This window comes from Myotis daubentonii, chromosome 6 (assembly GCF_963259705.1).
Source record: "Myotis daubentonii chromosome 6, mMyoDau2.1, whole genome shotgun sequence".
Lineage (NCBI taxonomy): Eukaryota > Metazoa > Chordata > Mammalia > Chiroptera > Vespertilionidae > Myotis > Myotis daubentonii.
The window spans coordinates 97,843,849-97,860,689 of NC_081845.1; the positions used below are offsets into that span (position 1 = coordinate 97,843,849).

A 16,841-nucleotide genomic window follows, 5' to 3' on the forward strand; every position below is an offset into this window, starting at 1 on the left:
GTGCCACGAGATGAAAAGGGTAGGAAATCTGAGCGCAGAGGCTTGGGTCCCCGCTTGCTGCAGGGCCTCCTGCCCTCACCGCCAGGGCTCTGGCTCCCGAGCTCTGGCCCTGCTATCACCGCCTCCCCTTGCAGTGCGGTTCGCGCTCAGACCTGGGGCTCAGCGGGCTCCTCCACCGTCCTGGGCCCCGTCCTGGGCCCCGAGGGCCCATGAATCCAACGGAAGCTGAAAGTGGTCTCTACTGCTACTGCTATCCTCACCACCCACCACCCACCCTCCCCGCCCCCGCCCCGCCCCACCGCTGGCTCATTGTGTGAACATCGACCATGTCCCCTTGTCCTCATTTCACAAGAACTACCATCAAGGTGGGTCTGCCTTTGCTAGTGCTTGCAACTGATTTTTTTCCCTTCCCAACCAATTTTGAACTTTCTGTTAAATGTTCTCTTGGTGGTCACAGATCATCCTTCCAAGCCTGAAACAACTTAGGCTCTTGTTTTTGGCTCCAGCAAGACTCCCACTGGGTGACCTGCACACTTGACCAGCATAATCCAAGTAAGTATTCTCCAGCTGGGACTTCCAGAACCTGGGGGGGGGGGGGGGGGGGGGGGGCTGGAATATGGGCTAGAAAAGAAGGACAGGTCTATTTTTATTAACCTCTAGCTGAAATTCAGCATCTCCTCCAAGTGTGAGTATGAGCAAAACCCCCGCATGTGCCTGTCACTAACAGACCACAGCCATTTTCATATCCCGCCACAGAAACGTCAGGTACCGATTTCTGTTTGAACATGTCAGTACTTATTACAACTGCTGCTAGATGTTATTAAATATATTTAAAAGGACATGGGCATAGCATAATTTTTAACATTTTTACAAATACTGTATCATCCTATATATTCACACCCCACTGTAAACCGGTTTCACAGCATAGTTCCAAGGAGGAACCAGAGGCCCCTCCCTGCTGCCAGAGCCGCGGGTCAAACAAGGTCCAGAGGCAACCCCCCCCCCCCCCCGCCTCCCCTCCCCCTCCCCCACCCCGGCAGAGCTCTTGCTGGAGCTGCTGAGGCTCAGACATCCTGGGTCCCAGCAGCAGGGCCTGGCTTATGGACACGAAGCACTGTGCTGGGCCGGGAGCACAGCAGGGAAGGGAACAGGGAGGAGGGAAAAGGAGGAAGAAAGAAAACGAGCGGCAGTAGGAGATTTTACCAAAACCCAAGAAACCTACCCATAGCTGTGGAAAACTCACCTTTATTGTTACCTGCCTAGTGCAGGGGATTAAAATTACACGGAGCTTGATCCATATATTAGTGTAAAAATCTGTGTCTCTTCCGCCAAAAATGTACAAACCCCAAGTGATCATAGAAAAACCAATGTGGCAGCTACGACAGAGATGCCTGGCCCCAGGGCCATGGGCGTGTTCCCCTCTGTCCCCCAATTCCAATATTTATTCCACAGAAACGTCGGCTTAGAGGAGTTCTAGCTCTAACGGGCAGGAGAGTGGGCGTGACGGGCCAGGCAGGGCCACCCAGGTCCAGTGTTTCTGTGGATGGCGGGAGGGAGCCAAGCGGAGGACAAGTCCTTCTGCGCCCTCCTCGCCTCCCAGGCCCTCAGCCAGTGGGGTCCAGTGTGTGACGGAGAGCGAGGCTGTGGCCACACCTTCCCTCCAAGAACCAGTGTTGTCCAGGGGCCCAGGGGCTCCAGAGGCCAAGTCCAGTGTCTGCCCTGTGTCTGCCCCAGGCCTCCCCAAGGGACGGCCAGAAGAGGCCTGAGAGGGTCTGGCCACAGGCCCGCTGGGTGGGCGGGGGCGCTGCTAGGAGGGGAGCAGCGAGGGGTCACACTGCCTCTCAGAGGTAACGGGCAGGGGCGGGGCCATGGGCTCCTCCGGATGGCGCCTGGCTCCTCTGAGCCCGAGGGAGAGGGAGGTGGCTGGTCAGGATTCACACTGTGTTGAGTGCATCTTCTGCCAGGAACCGGTGCAGCTGGGAAAAGGGCGGCCGCTGCTCTGGCTCCCGGCTCCAGCACCGAAGCATCAGCTCATACAGGCCCAGGGGGCAGGCAGGTGGCCGGGACAGGTACACCTACATTTCGGGAGCAGGTGGAGGAAGGCAAGGGACAGATGTGCCTTAGTTTCCCTGACGGCAGGCCCCGCCCCACCCCGCCCGCCCCTCGGGGGCCTGCTCTCACCTGGCGGCCCTGGTCCCGGAAGAACTCCCCCGCGTTCTCGATGACCTGCTCGTCTGTCAGCTGCCCGAAGGGCTGGGCCCGGCAGAGCATCAGCACCTCCCACAGGGTCACGCCGAAGGCCCACACGTCGCTGGCCGTGGTGAACTTCCCCTGTGCACAGATGAGGCCTCAGGCAGCAGACCTCCCTTCCCCCAGCACTTCCCAGGCCTGGGGCCACTCCCCCAGGGCTCTCCCCAGGAGCTGCCCCTCCGTGCTTCTCCGGCTCGTCCTCTCCCTCCACTCTTCTCCCCTCTTCTCCCCTCCTGTCCCCATTTTCTGGTCTCGACTAACTCCCAATTCATCCTCCTCTGGCTCTAGCCCCCGCTCGTACCACTTGGTCTCTCTCGCTCTCTGCCACCCTGACTCCATCGGTCCGGCCCACTCTTGTCTCCTGGGCCCCCCATCACGCCCTCCCGCCCTCCTCCGTGCTTGCTCCAGCCCCTGCGCCACACCTCACTTTATAGATGAGACCGGGTGGCCGCGGAGCGCCCGCCGCCCCTGCAGGCATCTCACCATGAGGATGCACTCCCAGGCCATCCAGCGGATGGGCAGCACTGCCCGGCCCTGAACCCGGTAGTAGTCCCCGGCGTAGAGGTTCCTGCTCATGCCGAAGTCGGCGATTTTGATGGTGAAATTTTCCCCGACCAGGCAGTTCCTGGTGGCCAGGTCGCGGTGCACGAAGTTGAGGGTGGCCAGGTAGCGCATGCCCGAGGCGATCTGGGTTGCCACGTGCAAAAGCATCGGGTAGCTGGGTGGGCGGCACGGACAGAGGGTCACTGGGTGGCCCCAGCGCTCCCCCTCACAGATCCCCAGAAGGAAGGGCAGCCACAATGCCAAGATGGAAGTACCAGGGGGAGGCTGCGGTAAGTGCCCGCCCAACCCTTCTTTGGGCGTGCGACCCCAGGGAGCCGCTGCTTTTATTATGCTCCCCGACCTGCCTCCGGCAGTGAAGGTGAAGAGGGCACAGGGAAACGCCACCAGGTCCAAGTCCCTTCCGCCCTTGCGGCAGGTAGGCCCAGCCTTCCTGCCCCTCCTGGTCCTCGTCCCAGGCCCTCCTGCAACCTGTGCGCCCCACCCCGTGCTCTCTGCCCGCAGGCTGGCGCTCTCAGGGCAGGGCCTGCCTGGGCAGCTGCTGACCTGATAGTGGGCCCCTGGGTGGGCTCCCCACCCTCAGGGGCCCCCGCGGCCGCCTTGTCCTCCAGCTGGTGCGCACTAAGGAACTGGTTCAGGTCGCCGTTCTCCATGTAGTCGGTGATCATGCAGAGAGGGTCGTCCTGCACGCACACGCCCAGCAGCCGGATGATGTTGGGGTCCTTCAGCCTCGCCATGATCTTCACCTCCTTCAGGAAGTCGTTCCTGGGGCGGCAGGGGAGGCGGCGAGGGCATGTGGGCTGACCTGCACATGCATAGCCCCTGCTCCACGGGCCAGCCACCCCGCGACACACACTGGCTCACGGGGGACGTGGGCACCTTCCCCAGACACCCCTCAGCTGTCTCTACCACATTTCTCTCTAGATCACTCTCTGTGGCCTCACCTCCACTCCCAGATGCCATCCTGGTGCTCACCTGGCATTCTTGGTGGCATCCGGCCGCAGGATCTTGACAGCTACCAGCAGGGGGTGCCCCTTGCGCACACTAAGGGGGAAATCGAGACTGACCAGCTCCTGAGGGCGCTCCACCTCACACAGGTGCACCTGCAGAAACAGGATCACGTGTCAGAGGGTCAAAGGGTCACCAAGGTCACAGGGTGTACTGGGGTAACAGCCAGATGACAGGTTCCTGCTCCAGGGCGCTCTGTGGGCACGTGCCAGCCCCCGACAGTCAGGCACCCTGATGGCTGGCAGGGTCCTCCTTACCTCCCCAAACTGGCCCTCGCCAAGCTTCTCCTTGAAGCAGAGCCGTGACCGAGGAAAATCCACTCTGGGGGGCCCGTCCCCAGCCCCCCCGGGGGGCAGCGCGGGCACGGCGTAGGTGTTGCCCCCCGTGACGCCCTGCAGGGTGACAATGTCAGCCTCCGCATAGTGGGGGACGCTGTTCTGAGGAGGTGGGGGCAAAAGCGGGGCACCTGGCTTCTCAGGCTCCATGTAGTCCCCACTGCAGGCTGGAGGGTAAAGGAGAGAAGACCGGGGAGGCATCAGGAGCCGCCCGGGAGCCATACCCCCCGCACCTCAGCCTCCCCGGCTCCTGTTGGATTAGAGACTGGGTCTGCCCTCCCTCCATGTCCTCAAACAGAGAAGCTGCTGGCGTGGATGAGGCTAGTGGGCCAGAGCTTTCAAGGCACCGGCAATGGCGTACGTCGTATTCTCTGGGCATCTCAGCACAGCCCAGAGCCCGGTGAGTCTCTCTGGAAGAGGGACTCCTCTCCGCACCATCACAAGGAGGATGGTGCCAGCCATCCGGTCGCCCTCCGCTTTCCAAACCTTTCCGCCACTGCCAGCTCCTCGCTCTCACTTAACTGTTCCCTTCCCACCCCCACCCCCCCAACCACCTTCAGCCTCGGTTTCTCCCTGCCCTCATCACCCCACCCCCTGACCCACACACCGAGCTCAAAGACAAGCAGAGACAGGGGCACACAGAGGGGAGGGACGTCCCTCGGGCCCGCACAACAGGGTCTACAGACAGGAGGGAGGCAGAGCCGCCCCTCAGCCTGGAGGAGGGCAACAATGAGAAGGCAACACCAGGAGAGGAGGGCAGACAGAAGGAGGGGCGGGCCTTCACCTCGGGGACCGCGGAGAGAGGACACATGGGGGGACAGGGCCAGCACCCAGGGTGAGAGGCCCTCCTCCTCGAAGCTCTGGAGAGGGGAGAACAAAGGAGTCACAGGAGAGCCGGGCAGCACCGCAGCCTCCTCTCGCTCTGGAGAGCTGAAGAGATGAGGTGGGAGAGGAGGAGGGGCAGAGCTGGGGCCAGTGGGCTTCCCACTCCTCAGCTCGAGGGGCGGCCGTGAACGGAGCGAGCAGCAGAGGAGAGCTAAGGGCACAAGAGAGGCCTCCGTGGGAACTCGGAGCAGAGGCCACAGTGAGGCGAGGAGGCAGTGCGAGGTGTGAGGACCTTCCCTGTCCCCGTAGAGGCGTGGGGAGCCTGGCGGAGTCCAGGGCAGAGGGGCTTACCCTGGGTGTTGGTGGGTTTGGCCCAGGCGGGTGTGGGGGGGCCCGGGCCTCGAGGGGGACGGGCGTAAGTGGCCAGAAGGAGGCGGTAGGCCGGATTGGAGAGCAGCAACGCTGTCGGGAGAAGGAGGGGTGGGGGACACGGGGAAGGGGTGAGACTCAAGGCTGGACAGACAAGGCGACCCGGAATAGAGCAAGACCAATGTACTAAGAGAAACAGGATAAAACCAAGATGTGGAGAGCGCTGGTTAGCTGGAAGGATAATGGGATGGATGAACAGATGGCTGGCTGCATGGATGGACGAATAGATGGATGGTTGGATGAATGCATGGATGGAGGATGGATGGATGACTGGATGGGTGGATGGGTGATGATAAATGGTTGGATGGATGGAATGAATGATAGATACATGATGAATGATGTATGCATATAGATAGGTGGGTAGATGATGAATAATGGACGGGTGAGTCTAGGAGAAAGGAGAGGGCCAGGAAGGCACAAGGAGAGAGCCCAACTGAGAAGAGAGGGAGGCGTGTATGGACATAGGGCCAGGAGGAGACCGCTGGGACCATGGGTGGCAGGCACGCGGCAAGCTCCTGAGATTATAAGGTCGGACATGGACTGCTAGAGTGGGCAGCGACCAGAGACACAGAATAAGAAAATGAGTTGAAACTGGGGGCGACATAAAAGCAAGGGGACGGGAAAGGAACACAATCAGAAAACAGGCGACGGAGGCAGACCCAGAGCGAGGCAGGTCTTACCAGAGCCGTTGGGGACACTGGGGGCAGGGTGGGCTGGGTTCCCACGAGGCCGGGGCTCCTGGTAGGGGGGTGGCTCTCGAGGGCCCGGGCGGTTGTTGATGAGGATGGTGTCCCCAGGGACAGAGAGATGTACTGTCAGCTCCTCTTCTAAGACCCGCCGCTCGGCCTTGTCGGGAGAAGGAGAGATGTGAGCTGCGCTGCTGCTCGGCGCTGTGAAATGCTGCACCCACGCTCCCTCCCCGTCCTCACACGGCCCCCCAGTGGCGACAATGAACCCCACCCACAGGTGGGGGTGGAGAGCCTTTGAGCCCGCTGATGGGACCCCCAAGTCTGACCAGCCCACTATTATCAACTTTACCGGAGCCGCCACCGACTCGCTCCGGAAGACATGGGTGTGGGGTTTCCACACTTCCCCCGGGGCCCCTCCAGCTCCATCTTTTCCCACCGCCCGTGCCCAGGAGTCCGGAGGCCCTGGACAGTGCGGTCAGCGCTTTTCCTCCCAGCCTGCCCTCCAGGCCTGCCCTCCTCTCAGCAAGCAGCCAGGAGGCTGTGGCGACGGCCCCGCAGGCCCCACCACCCCTTGATTCCCATGCACCCCACCCACACTTCTCTAAGTGTCGCTTTACCGGCCCCTGGCCCCTCTCTAATTATCCCGGTTGGCCTGCGCCGAGGCCCTGAGGGGCCCTGACTGGCAGACAAGGGGCCCAGGCCCGGAGCCCCGCCCACCACGCTGAGGAGCCGGGGCCCCGCCCACCTCGCCGAGGAGCCGGAGCCCCGCCCACCTCGCCGAGGAGCCGGAGTCCCGCCCACCTCGCTGAGGAGCCGGGGCCCCGCCCACCTCGCTGAGGAGCCGGAGCCCCGCCCACCTCGCTGAGGAGCCGGAGCCCCGCCCACCTCGCTGAGGAGCCGGGGCCCCGCCCACCTCGCCGAGGAGCCGGAGCCCCGCCCACCTCGCCGAGGAGCCGGAGCCCCGCCCACCTCGCCGAGGAGCCGGAGCCCCGCCCACCTCGCTGAGGAGCCGGGGCCCCGCCCACCACGCTGAGGAGCCGGAGCCCCGCCCACCTCGCTGAGGAGCCGGAGCCCCGCCCACCTTGCTGAGGAGCCGACGCCAGTGCAGCCGCCAGAGCATGAGGGCAATGATGAGCAGCAGCAGCAGGATGATGGCCACCAGGCAGCCGATGAGGATGGCCGTCGGGCTGCCCTCTGCCTTGGCCACGGGCTGCTGGCCCCGGGGCTCCAGCTCTGGGGGGGCATGAGGGTCAGAGTGGCAGGAGGCTCCCCACCCACGCTGGGGTGCCCGGGGGGGCATAGCACAGGACCCACCCCGAGGAGGCCCAGGCTGCTCACCCAAGCCGCTGAAGTTGGTGGGAGGTGGGCCAGGTGGCCACCAGGGGGCTGGTGGGAAGGTGCCCCCCAGAGCCAGGGAGGACTCATTCACAACATCTGGGGAGAAGGAAAACAAGAAAGGGAGGCAGACGGGGCAGCCCAGGGCAGAGCCGGGACTGCAGAGCCAGGGAGGCCAGTGGGAACAGGCTGACACTCAACACATGTCCCAACCAACCAGAACGGGAGGTGGGATGGGGCCGGGGTCTGGAGGCCTGGCTGTGGTGGACGTTAACCTTTTAGGTGCTGGGTTGTGGGAAGATGCAGGGCTCCGGGGGAGCACCAGGGGCTCAGAGAAGAGGCTAGTTCCCAACCAGCAGTGTTTCAGTGTTTAGCAGCCAGCGTCATACTGGCTCAACATCAGTCCTGGGGGTCTCACCAAAGACAGGCAGACAGGAGGGAGGGGGAGGGTTGCAATCACTTGGGAGACCCCCTGCTTGGGAAGTCTCCTGGGTGGCGGGTGCCAGGGGTGGGTATCTTGGGGCCTGCGGCTTGGCAGCCGGAGCTGGGGTTTAGGCCGACAGCAGGGCTTACCAGAGATGAAGGAGATCTCACTGAAGAGTAGCCACGGCCCAGCAAAGAGGAAGCGACACTGCAAGAAGCGGGCCACACGGCCGCCCAGGGGCACCGACACAGTCCGGGCTCTGGGGTCCCCCAGGCTGCCCCCCAGGACGTGACGCACAGGCTCCCCCTCCCAGGCCATGGCTGGGCCTCGCTTGAAGCGACACTCCACCCCGCCAGGCAGGCGGGCTCCCAGGGTGTGCATGTTGTTGCAGTGAACCTGGGGGAAGGGAAAGAGATGTAGGGCCAAGGCCAGGGGAGCTGGCGAGCTCCCAGGGGCACCGCCTGGCCTCAGCGCCCTCCCTGGGAGCTGGACACACTCACTTGCATGGCCTGGAAGGCCCTGAGCTGGTCAAACTCAAACTCCATCTCCACGTAGCCGCTGGGGAAGCTATGGTTGCTCCATCCCACGTAGTCATAGCCCGGCCAGACCCGCAGCTCCTGGCTCTTCCGAAAGTCGTCCAGCCCCAGCACACCATCCGCCAGCTGGCCCAGCCCTCCATACTGCAGCCTGGGGAGGAGGGCCGGGGACCCGGTTGGAAGAAAGTGTCTTATCCAGGTGCGTGGCAACCCCAGCCCCTTACCCCAGCCTCCCCCCGCTCTCCCCCGCCACCAGGACTAGGACAGATACTCTGAGTCATGTGCTGCACGAAGCACCCTACGATGTATGTGTTTATTGTGACAATTCCCGGAAGATGTGTTAGCAAAGGGGTGCCTTTTTCTAATTCACACAAAGTGGCACATGAGCTACCGGTCGCCTTGCTGCCCTTCAATCCTGGTCCTGTCCCTTTTGCCCACCTAACCCATACCCCTCCCCATTCTTCTATCTCACTGCGACTACTTACCACCCCCACCCCCACCCATTTTCCTCCCTCCGCCCCTCCCTCCCCCCCCCCCCCCAGGCCCGTCCAGCAGGGCCTGCTTCTTCACCCGCCAATGGTGTGCGTGGTGTGTCCATCGTAGGTGGAATCGTTGAGGTGCACGGCCTCAGCCAAGTTCATCAAGTTCATGGTCTGCCCCACAGGGGCCGTGTATGATAGCAGTCCATCTGGGCAGAGTGGGAGGGGGCATGAGGGCAGGCTTGGAGGAGGCCATGCTGGCCAGTCCTCTCCTCACTCAGAATGAGGCTCCCCAAGGGAGAGGCTCTAGATGCCCCTCCCCCTGCACCCCCCCACCCCCAGGATAGGGAATCAGTTGGGAGGGGGGAGGAAGAGCCTCTGAACAACTCACCTTTCCAGACGCAGCCGTAGAGCTCCACCCGCAGACAGACGCTCATGACCCGGTCAGCCCGGGGGTAGAAGCGAACCAGTCGGGCCACCATGGGGGGCCCCAGGTCCTTCAGCACCACTCCCCCCGGGTCCTCATTTCCCAAGATCACCTGCAGGCCAGGGAACAGGGTGGATGGGTGGGAAAGGCAGGTCTGCCATCCCATCACCTGCTTCCACCCTAGCCCTCCCAGTCCCTCTGCAGGTGCACAGCGCCCACCATGGGCCGGCAAACCCTCGCTGGTGAGCGCCAGTCCCTCCCCTGCAGACGGAGCCCACAGGGAGACAGCTGTGAAGAATGAGGCAGCAGTGGAGCTGGAGCAGTGGGAGGCGGGTGGCCAGAAAAGGCTGGCTGAGGCGACATCTGGGGGAAGTGGGGGGGGGGGTCCTTGGGCAAGGGGGTGGACATGGGGCGGGAGGAGCTTTCCAGGCAGAGAATAGCCAGTGAAAATGCTGAAGGTGTGGGATGAGCCCTAGCTGGTTCACAAACGGCCAGAAAACCAGGGTGGCCAGCGGGCAAGGACAGGGTAATGGGCGCGGCCAGGGCCAGGCAGGCCAAGTGTTGTTTCTGGCGAGCGGGAGCTGACCGCGGCCTGCAGCCACTGTGCCCCATCGGACGTGCATCTCCTTTTTAATTTTTTTTTATTTTGAGTTTATTAAAGTTGGAAACAGTGTAACACAGGAGAGCCTAGGGTAGAAGACGCAACAGGGAGGGACTAGGCAGGGAAGGGCGCCAGGGCTGAGCTGCTGGCTCACTAAGAAGTCAGAGAAGCCATGGCCGGTGCTCAGTGGTTAGAGATTCTGCCTGTGCAGCAGAGAGCCACAGGTTCGATTCCTGGTCGAGGGTGCGTGCCTTGGTTGCGGGTTTGATCCCCACTCCAGGGCCAGGTGGACTCCGTGTGGGAGGCAACCAGTGGATGTGTCTCTCACAGCATATCTCACTCTCTCTCTCCCCTTCCACTCTCGTTAAAAATCAAAGGAAAAAATATCCTCATTCCCTGGGCAAGGATTGATTAAATGAATGAATGGATGAATGAGTGAATGAAATAAGTCAGAGAAAAGGAGGCCTTGGGGACAGGGTCAGGGCTGCCCAGGATGAGCTGCCACTGCTCGGTGGTGCCCTGGTCGCCAATTGTGCGGGTCCCTTCGGGTCGAGGAGAGACATGCCTGTGCGGGCCTGACGGCCTCGTCTGGAAAACACTAATGTCGCCTCAAAGGCAAGATCTGACTCGGGCAGGATGGGCGGGAGCAGGGAGAACAGCTAAGAGATCCCTCAGGCCCGCACCTGAGCGGGATGGGGTGGGGATGGTGGGGCTCGCCCAGGGCAGGTGGAAGAGGGCGGTGGGGAGTGGTGGAGGCAGGAAACAGCAGGAGGTAGCACAGACTGGTCTTGCTGATGCGTCGGAAGCAGGAGGCGAGAGAACAGAGTTGGGGATATCATCTTAGCTCCTGACCTGAGCCCTGGGCACATGGTGGTGCCACTTCCTGAGCTGGAGACACGGGGCGGGAGGGGGGGGGGGGCGACGGGCTGGGGCGGGCGTGGGACTCAAGCTCAGCTTGGGAAGCTGATGGTAAGTTCGAGGCCCCCTTGGACGCCCAGGTTGAGCAGCGCTCGATGGAGCTCAGGTGAGAGGTTTGGGCTGGAGAGGGCGTGGACTGAGGATGGTCAGTGGACAGGAGGATGGTCAGTGGAGGAGAGAAGAGAGCCACCCCTCCTGGCTGTCGCCCTGTCAGCCTCACCTCCTGACCCCAGCGGTCCCTCCAGTCCATCCAGCGGTGGCCGTCCCGGGAGTAGCGCAGCCGGTAGCTGGGTGAGAACTCTTTGCCCAGGCCTCCAGCGTGCCGCCCCTGGGTGCCCACCAGAGCCACCAGGTGCAGCCGCCGAAGATCCACCTGCAGGTACTCCTCCTCCTTGGGAAAGACCGGCCCTGCTGGGCACCAGGCCCCGTCCCCATCGCTGCTCTCCAGCCTGGGAGGGGGCAGGAGGTCACAGGGAACGTCTGGCCCTGGGTCTGCCTCTGGCTCTAGATTTAAAGCCCCCAGGACTGTGGGGTTGCATTGGCAGTGGCCCTCTCAGAAGCCTCTTGGCTTGCGCAGAGGGGTTGGAGGGGCAAGTAGAGACCCCAGGAGCTGAGCTCCAGGGCCGCCCTGCCCGGTGTGCCAGGTACCTGCTGTGGCGAGCAGCCGTGGAGTCTGACCAGGAGCTAGAGGCAGAGATGTCCCCGTCTGGGATGGTCCGGTCCTGCATGCCCAGGGCATAGCGGCACTTGGCTGGGTGAGGACAGGCAGTGAGGGCCTGCCTCGGATTCTGTCTCCCAAGTCCCTCCCTCAGGGACCCAAGAGCCAGCCTCCTCACCAGGGTTGAAATGTCCTGTCATGTCAGCACCTCCAGTTGCCACCGAGAACAGCAGCAGCAGTAGAGATGAGAGGGTCCCCGGCCCCATAGCTCCTGATCCCGTGGGCCTAAGGGGGTGGGGGCAGCATCTCTGCAGGGGACACAATGGGGGGAGGGTAAGTTAAAGGGCAACCAAGGAGAAGGGCCGCAGCCAGCGACAGGCAGAACGGGCTGCTTTGGGGAAAATGCAGGAAGGGACACCCACGTTGTTGGACAGCATCCGCTGTTTCTAGAATGCTTCCCGGGAACCAGACGCTGGGCTGATCTCTGGTCCCCTCCCCATCTAGGAGCCCAGATTTTTAAGACAAGTGGGGGACCCCAGCAACTTCCAATCTCACAGCTCCCGGTAGCCTACTGGCCCCGTGTGGTCCCGGGGCCAGGCCTCGGCAACACTGGGAAACATGGGAGAAGCGCAGGCCTCAGGCCTCACCCTGGCCCTCCCGGGATCTGTGCCAGGAACGCCTGAGAACCCTGCTCTTCCCCCCGGGTCCAGGCAGCTCGTCCCAACGGAACCCATTCCAACGGCGCCTCCTAATGAACCCTGGGACTACCCCTCCAGCCCTGCAGGTGGGACTATCTCCCCAGCCCTGCAGGTGGGACTACCCCTCCAGCCCTGCAGGTGGGACTACCCCTCCAGCCCTGCAGGTGGGACTACCCCTCCAGCCCTGCAGGTGGGACTACCCCTCCAGCCCTGCAGGTGGGACTACCCCTCCAGCCTGTGCAGGTGGGACTACCCCTCCAGCCCTGCAGGTGGGACTACCCCTCCAGCCTGTGCAGGTGGGACTACCCCTCCAGCCCTGCAGGTGGGACTACCCCTCCAGCCTGTGCAGGTGGGACTACCCCTCCAGCCCTGCAGGTGGGACTACCCCTCCAGCCCTGCAGGTGGGACTACCCCTCCAGCCTGTGCAGGTGGGACTACCCCTCCAGCCCTGCAGGTGGGACTACCCCTCCAGCCTGTGCAGGTGGGACTACCTCTCCAGCCCTGCAGGTGGGACTACCCCTCCAGCCTGTGCAGGTGGGACTACCCCTCCAGCCCTGCAGGTGGGACTACCCCTCCAGCCCTGCAGGTGGGACTACCCCTCCAGCCTGTGCAGGAAAAGCAGCCTGGCCTGTCCTCTCCCCGGGGCCACTCTGAGCCCCCAGCCCTGGAACCCTGAGGGACCCCAGGACCACCCTTCACGCTGCAGCTCTTCCTGCTGTGCCTTCCCTCCTGAGCCCAGACCACCTGTGCCCCCAGCCCCCACTTTCTGAAGGGGGAAGAGCCCAGGGCTGAGGTCACCCCAGGGTGTAGGAGGAGTGGGGCACACTCCCCCATCCTTTTGTCCTCCTCCAGCTGCTCCCACAATGCTCTAGGCAGGAATGTAAGAGGCAGCTGAGACCCCGCAGCTCTGAAGCAGCAGCTGAGGGCTGAGTTACGGAGGGCACCCTGCATCCAGTCAGAGCTAGAACCAGAGCATCATACCTAGTCCCCAGGAGCCACCCATAGGGGCCTGGAACCCTGGGTGCCGCTCTCCACCACCAACCCCCCCCTCCCCCCAGCACTGTCAGAACAGCAGGCCCTTGTTCCCTGAGTAACCTTCCTGCCAATCCCAGATGAGTCATCAGAGCCAGACGGGCAGAGGAGCCTGGCAGAGACACAGACCCGCAGAGGATGGGCAGTGGGAGGCGGGGGGCAAGAGGTAAATAGGGCAGGCGCCCGCCCGGGGCCACCCTTCTCCGCCTCCCATCCCCCATTCTCTCCACTAGGCCAGACCCAGAGAGGCAGGCCCACAATCCTGCCAACACCACCCGCCCTGCCCATCACAGCCAATGACAACCTGGGGGCTGGACACCCTCCCCCACCCCCATGCCAGACAACACCCACACCACTGTGTGTGTACAGACACACTCAGATACACAGACACACACACTCACAACACAGACACTCTCACACACAGATACACTCTCACAGACACAGACACACAGACACACAGACACTCACACACAGACACACACTCACACACAGACACACACACACTCACACAGACACACACTCACACACACACACACTCACACAGACACACACTCACACAGACACATAGACACTCACACAGACACACACACACACAGACACTCACACAGACACTCACACACACAGACACAGACACTCACACACACACTCACGCACACACACAGACACGCACTCACACACAGACACACACACACTCACACAGACACTCACACACACAGACACACATAGACACACACTCACACAGACACTCTCACACAGATACACTCTCACAGACACAGACACTCTCACACACTCGCGCAGACACACACACACTCATGCAGACACACACTCACACAGACGCACACACTCACGCACACACACTCAGACACACACTCACAGACACACAGACACACACAGACACTCACACAGACACACAGACACTCATGCACACATACTCACACAGACACACACTCACACAGACACACACTCACACACAGACACTCACACAGACACACAGACACACACAGACACACAGACACACACACACTCACACAGACACTCTCACACAGACACACTCACGCAGACACACACACACTCACACAGACACACACACACTCACGCAGACACACACAGACACACAGACACTGACATTCTCACGCACACCCACTGACACACACACTCACAGACACACATAAACACTCACGCAGACACACACAGACACACAGACACTGACATTCTCACACACACCCACTGACACACAGACACACATAAACACTCACACAGACACTCTCTACACAGACACAGACACACACTCAGACACCCACACCTGGAGCCCGCTGTGTGCAAGGCCGGATTAGCTCAGCACACACCTCTGTGCCGCACAGCAACCGTCAGACTCAGTGGCGGACGTGACATCCACACACTCGTACACAGGTTGACAGACTCCCAGCAGCAAACACAGCGGCTCACACGCCCCATCCACACCTCGGTCTTTGCCGTGCAAGCCCATCCCTGGGGGGAGCCAGCTTCAGGCACCTGTGGGCCTGAAATGGGCCCAGGCCCCTGCCCACACGCGCGCCCGCCCTCAGGGGGCAGCGCCAGACACACACCCAGGCCCTGGGCAGGACCCCAGCGAACTGGGGCGCAGGCCACCACCTAACCCCCCCCCCACCCCCCGGGGCCAGGGAGCGGGGAGTCCGGGGCGCGGAACCCGGACGGCCGGCGGCGGAGGGAGAGCTCGCACCCTGCACACCGGCTAGCGGTTCCGCCCAGCTCTGCCCTGCGGGGCCCTTGGCCCGGGGCCTGAGCGCCGCACTGGCTGGACCGGCGGGACGGAGGTGCGGGCCGCTTCGGGGGACCTGCGGGCGGGCGGGGCGCGGCGGGCGCTGAGGCGGGGGCTTCCTCTCCGGGCAGAACCACTGACCGCCCAGCGCGGGTGGCGGCTGCCCGGGCAGGTCCGGGCGCCAGTGCCTGTGCAGGGCTGTGGCCAGGCCGCCCGACTGGCAGCTGGCCTGGGCGGAGGCCCGGGGACCGGCCGGGCAGGGGGGCGCCCACCTCCCGGGGGCCGAGGGGGAGCGTCCTGCCGGGCGAGGGGCCCACCGCTGCCGGGCACTTGCCCGAGGCCGGGCTCCGCGCCCACCGCCAGCCCGGAGGCGGCAGGCAGACCTCGGGCCGCGCCAGCAAGTGCAGCTCCGCACGGGGCCCCCGCCCCGCCCCGCCCCGCCAGGCCCCGCCGCCCCTACCTCTCCTCGCGCTGCCCGGCGGCCGGCGGAGCGGGGCCTCGGGAGCGGCGGCCGGGCGCGGGGCGGGGCGGCGCCTGGCCGAGCGGAGGCGCCGGCGGGGCTCGGTGGCGGCGGCTCGGAGCAGCTGTCGGGGGCCTGCGGGGCCCGCAGCCAGGGCCTCCGCTCGGCCAGGCGCCGCCCCGCCCCGCGCCCCGCGGTCCCCAGCGTCACCGCCCCCTCCGCTCGGCGTCCGCGTCGCCCTTCACCCACCGCGCCCGGGTTCCCCACGGAGAGAGCCGCCGAGCCCAGGCCCGGCTCCGGGCCTCCGCGCCCGGCCCCTCCCCGCCCCCTTTCTGGGCTCGGTTCCCGGAGAGGGAGGTGGCGAGGGGCAGCCCCAGGCGAGGCGGGAGCAGGTTCCCACAGGCCCGGCCCGAGCAGCGGCGTCCGCGGGGGCAGGAGGCAGCTCACCTGACACCCAGCCGGGACCCACTCCTCGCACCGCCGCCGGCCTCCCCCCGCCGCGCCGGCCTCCACTGCCCCCCGCCTGGCGCCGGCCCCTCTCCGGCCCCTCGCTCCTCCCTGACCCGGGTCCGTCCTCCAGCGCCGGAGTTCTCCGGGGCCTCGCCACCAGCGGGGCGGCGGGCGGGAGGGGCGGGCCACTGGCTAGGACAGGCCTGGACCAGGGGGCAGAGCCGCGAGGAGCCGGACCCGCGGAGCCGGGCGCGCCCCAGGGGACCGCGAGCGGCGGGCAAGGTGGCAGCGCGCGCTCCCGCCCACCCACTCCGTCGCCGCCGCGAGGTCTCCGCCCGGCCGCCGCCCGCCGCCAGCCCGGAGGACACAGATCCCGCCGACAAGTGCCCACGGCGCTGCGAGGAGGGCTGGCCCTGGGGCCCGGCGCAGAGCGCTCCGGCCCACACCGCACCGACGCCGGCGCCCACCTGCTAGGGCTCGCCAGCCGCAGCCAGCGCCGAGGCCGGCCCTCCCCTCGTCCGCTCCGGCCCACCCGAGGGCCCCGCACCTACCCCTCGCGAGCCGGTCTCGGGGAGTCTGGGCGGGAGAGGCGGGCCGAGGGCGGAGCCAGGCCGGGCGGGGCCGGGGTGCCCGCGCGCCTCACCTGGCGGCTCAGCCTCCGCTTCCAGGCGGCGCCGGGAGACCTGCCCGGCCGGCGAGCCGCGCCCCCGCCCCGGAGGGGAGCAGCCTCGCACGCGGGTGGGACATTCCACAGCCCGGCCCACGCCGGCCCGGCCAGGTGGCGTGGCGGGGCCAGACGGGGGGTGCGCGGCGGAGGGTAGGGCTGGCCATGAAGTCCTGAGACCCTTGCCCCCCCCACACCCCCCGGGAAATTCCTAACTGGTGATGCCCACCTCGCCCGGCCCAGGCCGGTGAGCGGCAGGACGCAGGGCTGGGGCCCCGCGGAGTCGAGTGACAGCAGAAGCGG

At 64.5% G+C, this 16,841-nt stretch overlaps 1 protein-coding gene across 12 annotated transcripts; it reads right to left on the reverse strand.

The window, feature by feature from the left end:
• Window positions 1–1,229: 1,229 nt before the first annotated feature.
• DDR1 (discoidin domain receptor tyrosine kinase 1) lies at window positions 1,230–16,548 on the reverse strand. 12 transcript variants are annotated; one of them, XM_059702131.1, is made up of 18 exons: window positions 16,426–16,548; window positions 11,654–11,783; window positions 11,466–11,568; window positions 11,038–11,266; window positions 9,263–9,410; window positions 8,963–9,080; window positions 8,357–8,543; window positions 8,006–8,252; window positions 7,436–7,531; window positions 7,179–7,330; window positions 6,089–6,254; window positions 5,331–5,441; window positions 4,077–4,321; window positions 3,787–3,914; window positions 3,358–3,576; window positions 2,734–2,968; window positions 2,182–2,331; window positions 1,230–2,075 (listed from the first exon to the last, which is right to left on the reverse strand). In XM_059702131.1, the coding sequence occupies exons 2-18, from the start codon at window positions 11,739–11,741 to the stop codon at window positions 1,935–1,937; spliced, it is 2,763 nt and encodes a 920-aa protein (XP_059558114.1). In that variant the 5' UTR covers window positions 11,742–11,783; window positions 16,426–16,548; the 3' UTR covers window positions 1,230–1,934. The 12 variants fall into 12 exon arrangements, 10 of the variants coding, with proteins under 10 accessions (XP_059558114.1, XP_059558112.1, XP_059558110.1 ...); XM_059702129.1 differs by having other exon boundaries at window positions 16,342–16,474; XM_059702127.1 differs by lacking the exon at window positions 16,426–16,548 and adding an exon at window positions 15,425–15,557.
• Between the last annotated feature and the right edge of the window lie 293 nt (window positions 16,549–16,841).